Source organism: Symphodus melops, assembly GCF_947650265.1.
Source record: "Symphodus melops genome assembly, chromosome: 8".
NCBI lineage: Eukaryota > Metazoa > Chordata > Actinopteri > Labriformes > Labridae > Symphodus > Symphodus melops.
Window position 1 is genome coordinate 18,950,115 of NC_136698.1, and position 16,770 is coordinate 18,966,884.

A 16,770-nucleotide genomic window follows, 5' to 3' on the forward strand; every position below is an offset into this window, starting at 1 on the left:
TGCAGGGCAAGAGTTCTGAGAGTTTGATTTACGTTTTCCGACAGAGAAGTCAAGACTGGCACTTAAATAGGGTTTGTAAGACAGACAGACAGACAGACAGACAGACAGACAGACAGACAGACCCTCCCTCAGCAAAGTCACACCACCTGTATGAAAAGAGATACACATTTTTTACAACGAGGCAGGAGACACTCTCTCTCTCTCTCTCTCTCTCTGTCTCTCTCTCTCTCTCTCTCTCTGTCTCTCTCTCTCTCTCTCTCTCTCTGTCTCTCTCTCTCTCTCTCTCTGACAGACACACATACACAAACACACACACACTGGGGAGGTGAAGGGAGAACGAAATTCGTTTTCATCTATTTCCCTCTAAAACATGAGAAAGGAGGAATTCCCCACAGAGAGCTTTGATATCTGCAGACCCGTGTCTGTAAATAGGTTAGCTGGAACGCATGTGGGTCTTCTTGTGTGTGGTTTTTGTGTTAATTTGCCCGTGCATGTGAGACTTTCAAGTTTTGTGTGTGTGTTGACGGGAGGGGGGGGGGTTTGTGGTGTTTCTGAGAGTATGTGTTTACCTTGTCGTGTTGAGGCCTCTGCTGATCTTTCCTTCTAGTGATGGAGGCAGGCAGAGAGCCATGAGGAGCTCAGAGACGCTCTGTGTTTCCATGTCTCTCCCCCCCCTGCAGAGTGCCGCTGTGCAGGCTGGAGGCCTGGCTGTCTGCCTGCTGTAGGAGCTGCACGGCGGGCTTCACAGGCCTGCAGGCCGGCTGCAGTCTGCTGCTGCCTCATCCAGCAGACAAGCTATACAGAGCACTGTGAGGCCTGTCTACATGTGCTAACCACTTCAGTTTTCCACTCTGCTTCATCTCAAGTACGGCACCTTGGGCAGGAAATACTGTGGTGCTGATGTGTTATGAGGGATAACCGAGATATGTTTGAGAAAGGTCCTTAGTAGCACAGCTCTTGTATGTCATGCTTTTATATGTGAAAAATTATAATAAAGATAAGAAATACATGTTTCCATATGAAGAGGTAATACAAATGAATAAAATGAACCTGCAAAAACAACCAACCTCTCGTTAAATTAAACGTTTGACACACATGAATAAAACATTTTTTTCAAACAATGTGTACCATAGACTTTAAAAGTGTCTCATAGATCACCACCCACATTCGAGTCCCTTCTCAGAATATAAAACTTTCTGCTCTCCTTGTCTATTCATTTTATTATCATTCTAGCGTGCTCTTCATCATGGTTGTTGAAAAACGTCTATCGTCGAGCAAGGACAACGCAACAATATGCGTTTTTCGATATTTAATGGTTGATCAGATGAATGATGAGACGGATGAATGTGTGTGAACATAATGATTGTGATGGAAGAGGATGTTGTCAGCGGGCTGATCTGGAAGGATGGAGAGACTACAGGGCAGAGGGAGACTCAGGGTGTCTCGTGCATAACTCTGCCCGAGCTGATCACGGCCCAGACTGTGTCTAGAATTAGACAAACAAGATGAAGAGATGAGAAAGATGGGTGAATGGATGAGTGAAAGGCAACGGAGGGGGGGATCCAAGAGTGTAGACAAACAGTCTCAGAGTGGGATGGCTTGGTATAAGTAGGCTTGTCAGGTAACTTAAGATGTGTTTGAGGCATGCCTCCCGATATCTATTCATTTTAGTAACACTGATGGCAGACGCTGTGGACAGAAACACTCTTCTCCAAACTTGAACTTTCTGTTATAATGTGGATTCTCTTCCTCTGCGACGGCCATTTTTGCCAATGTATGAAATATTTTGTTGCTGCAAGAGAGCTGTTCATGACTCATCTGTCTTTTTAGGGTCCTTAAAACTACACTTCCAATTTTACAGCTCCCAATTTAAAAAGACATGGACTCTGCTCTACCTTTGCTGCCAGCTTCAAGGAATAACTTAAACACCTCCCAATATATGCTCACGGCTTAATACGTAAATGCAAGGTGGACTAAGTAGACTGAGTAGTAGCGGTGTTCCTGCCTTGAGCGGTTTGTGGAAATGCGAATTACGTCTTCAGAGATTCCCGTGATACAAGACATAGAAAAGATGTAGAGTGGGACGCTGGGATTACAGCAGATTATTTATCCAAAAACATTCACTGACACGATTAAAAGATTACAACAAAAGCTACAGATTCATACTTGGTCAATACGATGGTTCAAACCTTTTTTCATCGATTAAAAACCTGCTAACACGGTCAACAAGTAAAGCCTGTAAGCAGTGTTGTCCACGGTTAGTTGATAAGTGTTGACTCACTGTTATATATGATGATAAAAATGAGCTTCTAATGATGAATCCATGCTGCTCCGTCAATCACAGATCTTCCCCTGCTGATCTGGCGGTACATGTCACATAGAGATAAACAACACTGGCCTTCAGAGTGAATCACATAATCAAGGTGTGACACTGAACTTTAACCCTCAGCTCACTCTGCTCTGACTTGTGTGTCTCTGTTGGACACAGGTTATTGTGTCTCCTCCTCCTACCTCTGAAGTTGATCTTTCACCCCGTCTTCAGCTCTTTTCAGTTCCGCTCTGTTTCATTCTTCACCGTTCTTTGTCTCTTCCTGAGCTGCTCTGACTCTTTTGGAGGACGCTTTTTTTTTTTTAACCTACAGATCTAGAAAATGGTACGTTTTATGTTTTGTGTTAGATTCTGTCGTTGAAGTTGTGCTGTTTGATTGACAGTATTTCTCTCTTTGGTTTCTTTTTGTGTCCTCTGTCAGCTGACATTTCAAACTAAAACTATCGGCAGAAGTGCATTTTCCTAGCCTGTTCATTTGTATAAATAATCACAGTTGAGATAGAGTAGTTCACGGACCTTTGGTACAAACAGTCATGGTGATTCATTAACAGCTCAGAGCAGAAATGTACTGATAAGCTGCTCTGTACTGATCTCAGGGTGGGATACTTGGAAAAAACACTACAGACTTCTTCACTTAAATAGGGTGACCATATTTTCAAATGTGCTAATAGGGACACATTAGTTTTGCCGGAAACCCATGATGTATGAGCTTGTGGTAGAATTGTATTTGTAATCAGTGCACCTGTAAACACCATTGGGAGGGGGGGGGTTAACACCAAAGTCCCTCAGCTGATGAAAAATGTCTTCAAAGATCAGCCAATGAGAAATGTAATTGTATAACACCAGTAAACACAAAAAACAAGGATTGCATTGATGTAATAGAAAATGTACATGAGCAGATGCAGTAGTCATACATGATGGTGGGTGAAGGTGCCCTCTTGAACAGCCTGTTAAAGTATGTTGTCAGCGGCGTTTGCCTCACTAAAGTAAGTCTAGCCTTTACTCTCCATTTGTGTTTGCTCGTTTTAATGTTGACAACGTCCAAAGCCAACAGAAACTGAACGTTTGCTGACGGTGCAAAAAGCAGCATATTCATTGGGCTGTACTTTTCGAAGGAAGCTGTAACTCTCCAGAAGCTCTTTGGAAAACACCGACTTCTTCTTCGTCATGACAGCGAGCCTGCCTGTTGTTATATGCTTTTCGCCGACACATCCACAGATCTACAGATGCAAAGGTGTTGCTGGTGGAGGAAAGACAAGGGGGCGCGGGGGGATTCAGCTAACGGACAGTGCCCAGGTAAAAGAGAGTTAGTGCAGAAGTGGTCTGTATGATTGTTCATTATTGAGATGGCAGGAGAGCTGAAAGAGTGCGGCCACTAATCTAACCCTGAGCCTGATGGACAGAACACAATTACCCTGAGAATGGGAGGCAGGAGGGGGAGAGAGGTGAGGATTCCCCCTTCCTTCTCCACGCCCCCTTTTCTCTCTCTCTCTCTCTTTCTTTTTTCTTTCCTGTCGCCTGGCAGACTTTACTGTAGCTGCAAATGATTTCTGGGCATTAAGCTCCTGTTGGCAGCATCCTGTGTACACACAGACACACACACTCTCACACACCCACATCATCCACTTGCTCTCGTTGGCAGCGTCCCATTTACGAACGTCCAATTTACCGCTCCTTCCCCTCTCGCCTCCTCCTACTTCGGCTTCAGATGGCGCCTAAATCCAGACACGCTAAGCTACGTTGTCTCCTCCTGCTGCTACTTTTAGCTCAGGCTAATTCCAGGTCAAACTGAAACTACATCATCTGTGATTGCGTCTGATGTTTCTTCATGTTGTCTGTGTGTGTGTGTGTGTGTGTGTGTGTGTGTGTGTGTGTGTGTGTGTGTGTGTTTTCAGCGAGGCAGGAAGTTTACAGCAGACATTGACTTTTTTGGGGGGAGAAATTAGCTTGTTCACCCCTCCAGAGAGTGTAGCTTAGATGTAGATCTGTTCCTCGAGTCTCTGGAGGAAGGACCATATGTCTGCAGCCTTAGAGAAATCTGGAGAGCTGAGCTGCAGCAGATTTTTCATTTTCAGCCTCACAGTTTCTCGTTTCCTGCTCATTTTCACCCGTTCACTCGTGGCTGTTTGACTGGCATGGTTGGATGACTCTTTCAGTGAGTCGTGCTCTCAGAGGAGCAATTTAGTAGACAGAACATGAACTCTTAACTCTATTTCTTCGTGACACATTTTGTTAAAAACACTCAACGCAAAACCACAGGAACGTGTCTTTGAATCTGTGGAGCTGTAGAATATAAAAGCAGCTTTTCTGGGTAAAGTCATGTGTGGGTTTTTGGAGTGTCAGTCTGAGAGGTACTTAAAAGTATGTTTATTATGTATTAGGGCTGTCATGATATCATTTTAAATGTAGATACCTGTTAAGCTACCAAGACATCAAACATAGAATTATACGCACCAAATATCTGGGAACTCCTTGTTTTTATTTCCATAAAAGCAGGCAAAGTTCACGCCGGCTATAAATACCTTGGCAACATTTCAGTGCAATCTGTGAAATTTAGACAGCGCTATCTCTTTCTTGTTTCTTCTTTTATCTATCTACTAAAGTAGTTCACAATCTCTGATGTTTGAAAAAAGTGTGTTTTCATGTACTGCTGCACCATGCAGGCTCTCTTATCCGCCTGTATTTCTAATGCTCAGAATCCCCCACAAAAGAAAAACAAAAAACAAAAACAGCTGGGTCCCCACGTGTGCCAAATCTCATCTGATTGGTCAGCTGATCTGCTCTCTCGTAGTTGGTCAGTCGTTTGGCTTTGTTCTCGGACATGTCCCGCCCCTTTTACCATATTGGGAAGGGGAGGCTACGGTCAGTCTGAGGGGAGCTTGTGCTTGCTACAACCAGCCAATGGGCTTGGATCAATGACGTCTTTGTCTTGTGATGTCACAACCCAAATTTTTAAGGAGGGGGGGCGAGGGACCTAGCGGCTTTTGCTACTGCTAACAGGAGGAGATATAAGCCGCGTTTCTGCAGATTTTGAATCTTTACACATAGATTTGTCTAAACATGCACAAGACACCTAGAAAACACACTAAAGATATAAAACCAGAAAAAGCTGAATATGGGACCTTTAAACTGTGTGGATGTGTTTAATGCATAATGAACAGTTTCCTGCTGGGACTAGTATGCTGTGTACAACACAGACATTGTACAGTTGAAAGGAACATGGTGCCAATTCAAACGGCTGTGTGACATAAGCTGAAGCTGGGAAAATATCCTCAATATAGAGTAAGCTACTTTTCAAATGATGCATAATGATTTTTGACCTTACATAGATTAGCTTCTGCCTCAAAAGCCCTTCTTCTTCAGAACATTGGAACTATCCCTTTAAGGCAGTGAGTAGGTTTCTTGTCTTCTTCTGTTCTGGTCCAAGTAAAGGATTAACTCGCTGCTTTTCTTAAACACGAGCTCCAGATGCTGCTTGAAAGACTTCACAGCTAGAAGGAGAGGAACGAAAGCAGAGAACAAAAAGAAAAGAAGGATGGGGGGGGGGGGGGACATGTTCAGGGCTGGAGAACTCCCTTTTCTTTTTTATTCCTCCTCCTTGGGCTTTTTCCTCTCCCTCTCTTTACCCCCTACTCATTATCTTCCTCACCCACCATGTTTCCTCACCCCTTACTTTCTTTACACTCCGCTCGCTCCTCTAACCCCTCGCTTCACTCTTGCTCTCTCTCCATCCATTTGGTGGAACAGTGCAGCTGATAATGCCTGTAATTGGAGTGACTCACACTTTTCCTGTGTGTTTGGACCAGATAAAGAATATTGTCAGCATTTTGCCGACATGGCCTCTGCTGGCAGAATTAAATGGACTCTGTTCTGTTCTGTCTGCAGCAAATTAAAAGCCTCTCAATTCATCTGTTCTCGCCCGCGGCTCGCAGGGGTCTCCTATTCACACAGAAAGACGGTGGAGAAGGGGGAGCAAGAGGAGGAGAGAGATTTCCCTCTACTCCAAGAAGCAGCAGTCTTTTCATTTTATTGAAGTCTGCACTTAAACGGAGACAGAGAGAGAGAAAGAGAGAGGTCAGGACAGCCTGAGCGGAGGTGAAGAGCAGCTCGGGAAGGTAGTTGGATTCATTATTCAGCATGTGGACTGGCAGCTGTCTCCTCCTCTCTTTGTACTTTAGAAAGCAGCTCGCCTGCGTGGGGTCTGTGTGTGTGTGTGTGTGTGTGTTTGCATGTAAATGTGTGTTTCTCAGGCATTCAAGCGACAAGGTTAGAGTGTGATTCAGACTGTTCGTGGCTGCTAAGTTGTGGTTGTTGCTGCCAGTCAACACTTCAGAATGAAGCAGTGACAGATGGGAAAGAAGAGACAGAATGTTGAGGCTGGAGGGCCCCCAACGGGACCGCACAGAAGGACAACAAGTGTGGTTTTTAGTCTTTAAGACGCTCCTTAACAAAGATGAGGGATTACAAGCTACACGGCTGATAAGGAATAACATACGTTTCCAGTTTGTAAGAAGACATGGCCTCTTTTTTTTCCCCCTCGTAAAGACAGGGCTTAAGTGCTGTCATGAGAATAGGTGGCAGTGACGAGAGATACCGAAGCTGTCAAATCTTGTGAAAGGGAGGGAGTTTCTGAGACATGTCAAGTCAGTTTTTTAACTGGTGTGCATCTAAGTGGACCGTATAGTATCAGAATGTACTAAGACAGATACTTCAGGAGAATAAGATTTACGTTGGGGACTGTTGAGCAAAATAATTCGTCCTCATTTGTTCTTACGTTCACACGGATTCCACATGATCGGCGTGCGCCACCGGCCATCCACGCCATATCTGATATACCTCTCTCTCATCTGAATAATCACAAACAGCTCTGGTTTGAAGAAGTACCTGCCTTTCGTAAGGCCGTATTTCGACAGCTTCAACAGGGTGTATGTGACTAGATTTTGGTTTTCACGTGGCACACAATCTGGGCTCGGAGTCAGGCTCAGTGCAAAGAGGATAGGTTGTTGAAGGGTTTTTTGTTTAGGTGTAACACCAGTAAAACCAACCACAGGCAAACTGGTTTAACTTTGAACCACGCTTGAAGATTTGAGGGTGGAAAACAAAAAGTCACATCAGCTTAAGCACCACAGAAGTGATTCACATAATGTGAATAAAACAGATAAGCATGTTCACAGCCTTTGTAGTCGAATTACTAACATGTTTATCAGTGTGCCTGCTGTTTTATCTGTTTTATTGATATTATGATTTTTAGAAAAGATGCTTAAACTCGCAATTTCCCTTTTATCTGTTTAGAAACCGGTATAAATGATCATTTTAATGATAGAGGGAGGTTGCTGTGAACAGGTGGGATTGCTCCTTAGGCTGTATCTTTGCAGACGCACATTACTGACAGGTAACAGGAAGTTTACTGCAGGTCTCTCGTGTCTGTTACCATGGGCAACAAGTACTCAAGGCTGTGATGAGAAACCAGCTCATTGTGATGCCTGCCGAGGACTGCTGCGAGGTTTCTCCAACATGAATGAAACACCTCTCTCTCTCTCTCTCTCTCTCTCTCTCTCTCTCATTCGTTCCAGCTCTCTGTGGGTTCGTGTGGGATGTCGTGTCAGGGCTGAAGCCCGTCCCTCTCCCATGAGCCTGTGTGCCCACGCACACACCTGGCGCCTCCACGCACACACCCGGCGCCCACTCACGCACAGACCCCACTGACGCTGTAAACTGGACCCCAGCAGAGCCGAGTCGAGCCCAGCCTGAGCATGTCAACAGAGACGGAGCTACAGCCAGCTGTCAGACCGGGCAGCGTCAGACGGGACTCCAGGAGAAAAGGTAAGGACATCCGACGTAGTCTGACCACGAGGCTAAGGACTTCTAGGATTTCTGCGTTTTCTTTTCAAATAAACATTTTCTTTTTCCTGTAAAGATAAAACAGCTCAGTTCAGTTCATCATGACGTTATCTTGTGGACGCACTTTTATCCTCTCTGTGAGGTTGAGTCGCTCTTAAAATCAAAAGCTCCTGTGATGATCTTCCACACCGTGTTCATTTTGGCGTCTCGTGTGGATAGAGTTGTACTTCTTATTTTATACCGATGTTGTCCTTTACATGAGTGTCATGTTTTTTTGTTTTTTAGTAATAAATCTTCTCCTGTCGTCTTGTGAGAGTTTCTCACTCTGACCCTTTGCTGTGGAAGTTGTTAAACAAGGTCTGTTTCTGCAGCGTGCTATATACTGTCCTACCTGACACCGACCAGCAGCAACAGAAACCGTAATAATGAAACATATAATAAACAATCATATTCCTGACACTCTTATTTATTTAATTTTTTGGGGGGCTCGGTGATAACATAATTCTGTTACTTATCTAACAGGAGCATTTCCTCACTAAATCGTTTTTTCTTTTTTTCCAAAATACTTTATTGCACTTTAAAAATTGGAGTGCAATCTTTTTTGGGGAAAAAAAAAGTGTATCTAAAAGTAAAAGAGTGACTTCTTTTGGTGTTATTGGTGAGTGTTTACTCCGCAAATGAAATGCAGGTTCTCAAAGCTTCACAGAGCGAGAGTCAGTGTGCGATAGAAACATCACTTATATAATATAGACTCATCTTTATTGTTGTAATGGGCTCAAATTAGTAATTTCCAAATCTTAAGGCCCTGACACACACGACAAGGAGATTATCGGATGTCGGTCCTACTTGGACTATCGGTGAACGCCTAGCTCCTGCTACCTAGCTACCTGTCGGAGCCAAGACGTGAGGCCACGCCACAGACGGCCTTGGTTAGCACTACTCGTTCGCTGTCTGCTTGATGTGTCAGAACTTTTTGAGATTTGTCTTCCCTGTCCCTGTTTGTCTCTTAACCAAGAGCCATGTTTTCGACTACTTTGTACAGCAGAGGCTATAGACAGGATGGAAGTTTGTTTACTTGGCATCAATTCTCATGGACAAATATGGTAAGTCTGGTTGCAGCTACGACTGTTCTCATGTACTGGGTGTAAATTTGAGACGAGAAGTTGGTTGTCGCTAAGTAAGGACCTGATAGATAAGATTTGATTTGATTTACGCCCAGACAATGTGCTCAGCTCCAGATGTTTGCTCGCCTCTGTTGACATCGCTTCAGTAATCTGTAAAAGGAATAACTCTCTTGTCAGCCGTAACGGCTTCTTTCTCTCTGAATTGGGTCTTGAGTGCGTTCAGGGTGGATCAGGGTCAGGCAGCTGAATTTCGGTGCTGCAGTGGTTTATTGCTCACAGGTGCAGTCGTACGATGACACACAAGCTTGCTCTTGAACAGGTGCGAGGATGTTGTGGTTGGTGAGGAGCAAACACATCCAGGTGTGTGAAGCTCCAGAGGCAGGTAGCTAGCAGGTGTATGAGAGCAGGCGTGGTGGTCTCAGAGCAGAGGTGATGCCAGGGGCCGGGCCGGCAGCCATCACCCAGCTGCTCGCTGCCACCTGCCTGCCTGCCGGAGCGACGCTGCCGCTCTCTGAATGAGCCTCTGATTGATGTAGCAAAAACTCCGGACACCAGTGGGAGCCGCACTTAATGGATACACACACACACAAACACACACTCGCTATCACCTGCAGCAGATGCCTCATTGCACACAGCCCCTGCAAACAAGCGTTGGTTCCCCCCATACACAGACTGTGAGCGAGGGCTGAATGCCTCTCATGTCCTATTTAGAAACAGCATTGTTCTGCTGCAATGGAGATCATGTTCATCATTCAGACTGCTCTCCATATGTGGGCAGGCACAGACACACTCCCACACGGTCTAGGCAGACACACACACAAGCACACACACACACACACACACACTCACACACACTCACACTCACACGCACATTGGGATTGACGCCCAGAAGAGCATATGAGAAGAAAGATGAATGACTTGCCTTCAGCATTCAGACAGGACGGCTTCTCTCTCTCTCTTTTTCCCCACTTACACGCACACACACACACACACACACACACACACACACACGCACACACCGTATTGACAATTTGTACCATAAGAGCAGTTTGTGCATGCGGCACAATGTACTTAATGCTAAGACTTGAATGTGAGGCAAATTTACAATTGACCTTATCTGCATTGGTTGAAAAAAATCTACTTGAGTAAAAAATTGCATGACACTGTTGACGAAAGGTTTTCAAGATTGTCCCTATGCAGGGAAATTGTATTAGAAATAAGTGGTATGAACTTCATTCAGTTAGAAGAAGGACTTAGTGGAGACAGGAGCGCCATCTATCAATAAATCAGATAAATCTTTCTAGCTATCTATCAATGAATTAATCAATCAGTTTTTTATAATGTTGTATATTCATCACCTGTCAGCCAAATGTGTTTACAGTTTAAAGATCTTGATAAAGTGACAAAACGGCTGAAAGTTAAAAAACATTCAGAGACCACACACTGATGTGAATTCATTGAGATAACAAATAAAAGATAGATAATAAAAAACAGTAAGAGACAAAGCAATACAATTATAATGTTAAAAAGAAATTAAAGGCATAATTAAACGAAAAACCTGACCATAAGAAATAACAATAATAAAAACTACTCTAATAATTAAAGCTACGAAAAGATAAAGTGTTCTCCTAAAATTAGAAAGTCATGATGATAAGAAATGTATATAAATGTTAAAAAACACAACTAAGTATCTAAGTAGACAAATTCGGCAGACCGAATAAATGAGTTTAGGACTCATTAGCGCTTTCTAAAACAGAACATCAGTAGATAGTGTCCATCTACAGTGGCCGACAGCAAGCGCTCACCAAACGCTAAAACGGCTTGCCATAAGAAAAAACATGCAGCAAATTCAGAAACAGTGCTAACTCATAAGCAGCTGGACACATCCCGTTACAGTTCATGGAGCAGGAGGAGAATTAAACAGAGCTTTGTATGTCTTTGGGTGAGGTTTTGAACCCCTAACTCCAGCATTTGGTTTCAGTAGTAGAAAGCTGTAACTACTAGAAAACCAAGCTTACACATCACTGCAGGAAACATGTTCTTCTCTTTTGTTCTGAAACCGATTCACACCATGTTTCTGTCTGCATCTATGAAAATAAACGATATGTACAATTTCCTGGGCTACACAACCCTGTTCAGATCTGGGTCATGCTGCCAAGACATACACACACACACACACGCACACACACACACACACATACACACAGGGTGATGAAAGTCAAATGCAATCACAAGCCACACACAAGCATGAAGCATGCTCTGGGAAAACGAAACGTTAAGATTTTTTTGTTATCATGCTTCATGCGTTTGACATGAACCCGTTGTGTACGAACAGCACACACACACACACACACACACACACACACACACACACACACACATATACACACACGTTTCTGCGTCCACACAGAGCACAAAAAACATCTCTCTGTTTCTGTCTCAGTGGAGGAGCTCGATTTGAATGAATATAGATCCGCTGGCTCTCTGATCATCATCAGCGTGTAAACGTTGTGAGTCCTCCTCCTCCTGCTCCTCCCGTGACTCCTAAATGACCTTGCCCTGAATGAGTGAGACACAGTGGAGAGACTGATCACAAAGAGAAAGAGAGAGTAATGAGTCAGTGTGAAGGAGAGCTGTTTAATCTCGGGCCTTTGTTTCACACTGCCGTGCTGAAGAATGGAATGAAAGAGAGTGTGGGACTGCAGCGTGTCACACATTAATCACTGTGCTGTGTGTCAGTGTGGATCTGCGAGTACATGTGTGTGTGTGTGTGTTTTTGCACACACTGATGTTTCAACAGTGAGCTCAGGGGTCGCTCCTCTCAGAGACCTTTTCTTCCTCTTCAGAAGGTTTGTATTGAATTAGCATGACGAGGTAGAGATAACCTTTGACGTTTAGAATTTACACGACCTGAGGTAAAGAATGTCTCTCTGGTTCTTCTCATAAAGATTTTTTTTCCGTCTTATTGGTCCGGCTCAGTTTTTGAAGTCTAATAGTCTTTTCTTAATCCCACATGAATCCATAAAGATTACATCTCGACACCTTTCTATCCCTCTGAGATTTCCTCCGCTCACCCCGCCTCCTTCCTCCTACTCACCGCTATGATTCATCTATTAATGAGGAGGTAAAATAGGCCAATGGATACCCATCCTTTTAATATGCTTTGATGAAAGGCAAAGCTGAATAATGACCCTTCATCAGAGGTGGAATATTTCACAACCAAAGAATGATGTTCCTATGCAAGGCTTATATAAGTGTTGCACTCTTCATTAGCCAGAGGTGGTGACATGTTGCGTTATTTAACAATGAAATACCGTCCAATTAAATAAAACAACAATGAAACTACAAAATTACATAATAAGAACGTATCACAGTCTGTTAAATCTAATGCAATCCACTAAAACAGCCCTACCATTTCACCTTTCTGAGCTCATCATGTTTAGGTGTTGGTCTCATTGTTGGCCATCTGGCACAAGTTCATATTTATAGGATTTAATTGGAGATTTCAGCTAAACATTGCTCTTTCTCCTAAATGGTCGAATTCAGGCGCTCCGTTAGCTTAAACCTAAATGGAACACTTACGCAGGAGGAAACAAACAGATTTCTGAGGGATATAATCTATGGAGGAGAACACACAGCTGACTCCAGACAGCCGGTGCATTTGGTTGTTCGAGGTTCAGCGCTGTTTGTTTTCCGCATGTTGCAGCCCGGACTTTCTGTGAAAGTAAACAAATCCAGACAAAGGCACAGAGTGGATGTTTTTTTTCTAACTAAAAGAGTTTGATATTATCATAGAAAACATCATTCGTTATCGTAAATAGAACACACAGCTGACAGGTGCCAGCGCAATCGCTTCTATGTGTTAAACTCGAACCTTAGATCAGTGGTTAACCAGCAGCTGCAGACAGTTTAATCTCCAGTTGAACCTTTACCATCTCAGCCTGCTAAAGACGACGGAATAAGCATGGAGGTCTGACTCTAGGGAGTCTTTGAATCACATTTCTCCCTCTCACAGTGCAAGAGAAACGTCGTGGCATCACGGCACATGACTTTAACAAAACTGCATTTTGTCAAATGTAGTGTAAGTAATATAATTACAGAGCAGACTCACAGACATGCTCTGCTTTCTGCTTTATTCTCTGGAGGATCTGCAGGCTAACAGGGTTCAGAAAGGAGTGTGTTAAACTGCCTGAGACGTGGTGCACTTTTGTTTGCGATCTGATTTAGTTTAGTTCAGTTGTGTAAAAGAAAAACAAACTGTATGCAATATTAATTCAGCAGCAGAAGTTTAGCTTCTGCATCAGATCCTTTCTTAAAAAAAATATAAAAAAAATATAAGAGCATGAATATAAAATGACAGCACAGGCTGACTCCATCATGGAAACCCTGATTAATTCTTTGGCATGGTTACATCATGAACACTGTCAGCAGTGTTTGACATGCTGGCCCGGTAAGAGGTCAGTGTCAGGAACTTATAATGGGATCATAATCAGTTAAGAGCTGCATGTAAATCATGACAGATTTTAGCAAAAAATAGAGCATGATGTGCGTAATGAAGATTTATACAATTAAAAAAGGCCGCTTCTACTTGTCTGAGATGATGAGCTGAGAAACCTAGTGGATAATCTAACTAGCTATTAGAAGAAGGTTATATCCATACGTCGAAAATCTTAATAAAGTTGAGATCGCATCACAAAGGTTCCCTTATCAGCAGCTGTCTAACATGATTAGTTTTCAGTCCAACTATGTCAGTGTCAGCACGCAGCAGCAGACGCCGAGGTGCCACCACAGCTATGGTTTGTGTCTTTTACCGCAGACAGCACCCACACACTCAGTTTCAGAGTGCTTCTCAGTGTTGTTCACTCATCGTCGCTGGTTTACAAAAGTTCACTCCTGTTAAGCATTTGGATTAATTCAAGTAAATCTCATCGAGAAAATAATGTAAATGACTGGTGTCCTGTCATTAGTTGATTTTAAACGTAGAAATGGCTCTTTCAAAAAGACAAGTCAGATTTGTTTCTCCTCCGAGAAGTGACTTAGAGACTTATAGACACAGACTCTTATGGCGGCCATCACAAGATTAAATAATTTACCTGCAATCATTTCTTCATCATGGGTCTGTAGTAGTAGTCGTTAGTGGCGAGTAGTGTTGTTGTAGTCAAAATTCGCACTTGGACTCTCGAATGGTCTCGAGACCACTTTTGAAGGTCTCTGTCTCTTCTCGGAATCTAAAGCATTTCAACTCGGTCTTGTCCCGGTCTCAGACTTGGCAGATCATCATCATTACTGTGATGGGAAGAAAAAGTGCCTTCCAGGTGTTACGGTCTAAGTGAGTGATACGCCTGTGCACAAGAGATAATTCATTGATGGTCTTGGTCTGGTCTCAGTCTCTAAGCACTTTGGTCTCAGGTATGTCTTGGTCTTAGTTAGTGTGACCTTCACAACACAAGTGGAAGGTATCAAAACAAGTTATATACGTGAAGGCTGGGAAATAAAATGTGCCATTGAATCTGTGCGTTGAGTAATAAACTTTTCAGTGAGTAAGGTATCGGAGGCATTCCCGATGTTGGTATCTTTAAGTGAAAACATATTTTGTTTACCTGAGCAGCTATGTAGTCTGCTCAGTTGGAAGTCATTCATTTTTATAACCCTATACTTCTAAATGGTTCTACAGTGACTTTTGCATTTGTGGGATTTATTACCCTACATCTATAACCCAGCTTTGTTTTCTCCTTGCAGTATTGTTTCCATAACATCATTAAATGTTCAAATCCAACACTCGCTGATGCGTGTCTGTCAGTCATAATGTGACACAGAATATGATTACGAGTTATAATAACTTCCTCTGCTGTCAGTGCACGCAGTCGACTGTCATCACAGCTCTGAGAATTCACGACTCCCACACTCTGGGGTTTGGATGACGATGAGTGTTAGTGTGTGTCAGTGTGAAAGTGTGTGTGGGAGGGTGTTTCCACAGTGTAGCTGGCAGCCAGCAGCATGAAAAGAGTGGTTAAGGGTTATAGCTGTGCAGCTGTTAGCCTCTGTGCGTGTGTGCGTGTGTGTGTGTGTGTGTGTTCATGTGTGTGTGTTTGCATGTCTCTGGTGTGCGATTAGCAAACACATTATCGTCTCGGTGTGGATATTATGCACACATCCAGTCTATCTGGCACAATCACCACAGCCATTTACTCTGATATCTTTCCCTGGGGAATCTTTGAGCACAAACAACTCTATTTTCTGTGTGTGTGTGTGTGTGTGTGTGTGTGTGTGTGTGTGTGTGTGTGTGTGTGTGTGTGTGTGTGTGTGTGTGTGCCCCTTCTATGAGAGGTAATCAGATCTGTTCCCTTCAATCAGACAGGGATTGAATTGAATTGTCTGTGTGCTGTTGTGTGTGTTGTCAGTGGAGTGGCGGTGGTAGATATGTGACACTGAAAACAGCAGATAGTTGCACTCACACTTTCCGTCACGTTACTAAAACTATATTTAGAGATAGCTGCCACCTCTTTGCCCTCTCCTGCTATCTGCTGCCCCTCTCTCCCGTCACTTCATTTCAGGAAAATGAGTGTCCTGTCCATCCTGCGGTCTGCTCTTTGTTTCCTATAATGCTCTTCTTGCAACACCATTATTTCATATCCTGTATATTTGTTATTTCTTTTTGTAATAGAGACAGAGCATTGGAGACTGGGTGCATACATGCCAGACATCGGCAAGGACACACATGTATTTCTAATTCACAACAAGCTCAAACAATACACAATGAATCACATTTTAAATTCAAATGACTCCAAGCTCTGATTGGCCTTATTCTGTTTGTTGCTCCGCCCTTTTTCAGGAAATACATCGGGTACGAAGTTTTACAATATGAAGTCATGTGGCTCACTTACTCTATTGATGTGAGTGTTGTTCTACCTGTAAGTGACCAGTTACTCAAACACAACTCAAAATGACAGAAAAGCATTGGATATGAAATCCAACAAAAGGCATACAGAATGATTCAGATTACTTTCAAAACATGTCGATTTTTTTAGAAATGTTTTTGGCATCTGTAAAAAATAATTGCATCATCTGCATGGAGCTCACTTTTGTTTTCTTCACATGCATTACTCTGGTCATTTGTGATACAAACACAATTCATCTAAGAACAGAGCCCTGTGGGACTTCTACAAAGCAGCATTGGTAGATTAAAAAAATTGATCAGCAAATAAGATGTGATGCTGCCAAGAAACACACATTGGACACATTTGAATGGTAGCCATTTGAAAATGTGTTAATGTTTAGATTAAGAAAAAAAAAAAAGGTCAGGGTGATGAGATGCTATTAAAGATTTTCCCAGGCATTCTACCAACCCTCCTCCTCCTCCTCCTCCTCTCGTGTAGCAGCTTTAATATCACACCTCTCCTAAAGTGTTCAGAAATCCTCAGTCAGGCTTTCAGATGTGACCACACAGAATAAGCATTCAAAACAGCCGACTCAGAG

General features: G+C 43.1%; 1 protein-coding gene across 5 annotated transcripts in view; it reads left to right on the forward strand.

Moving 5' to 3' along the window:
• The window catches only part of dab1a (DAB adaptor protein 1a), a 92,605-nt gene that overhangs the window by 21,892 nt on the left and 53,943 nt on the right, over positions 1-16,770 (forward strand). For all 5 annotated transcript variants that reach the window (XM_079351387.1, XM_079351388.1, XM_079351389.1 and 2 more), the window contains exon 2: positions 7,903-8,152. In XM_079351387.1, the coding sequence (XP_079207513.1) occupies positions 8,083-8,152 (70 nt within the window). In that variant the 5' untranslated portion in view covers positions 7,903-8,082. The remainder of the gene's footprint in view (positions 1-7,902; positions 8,153-16,770) is intronic.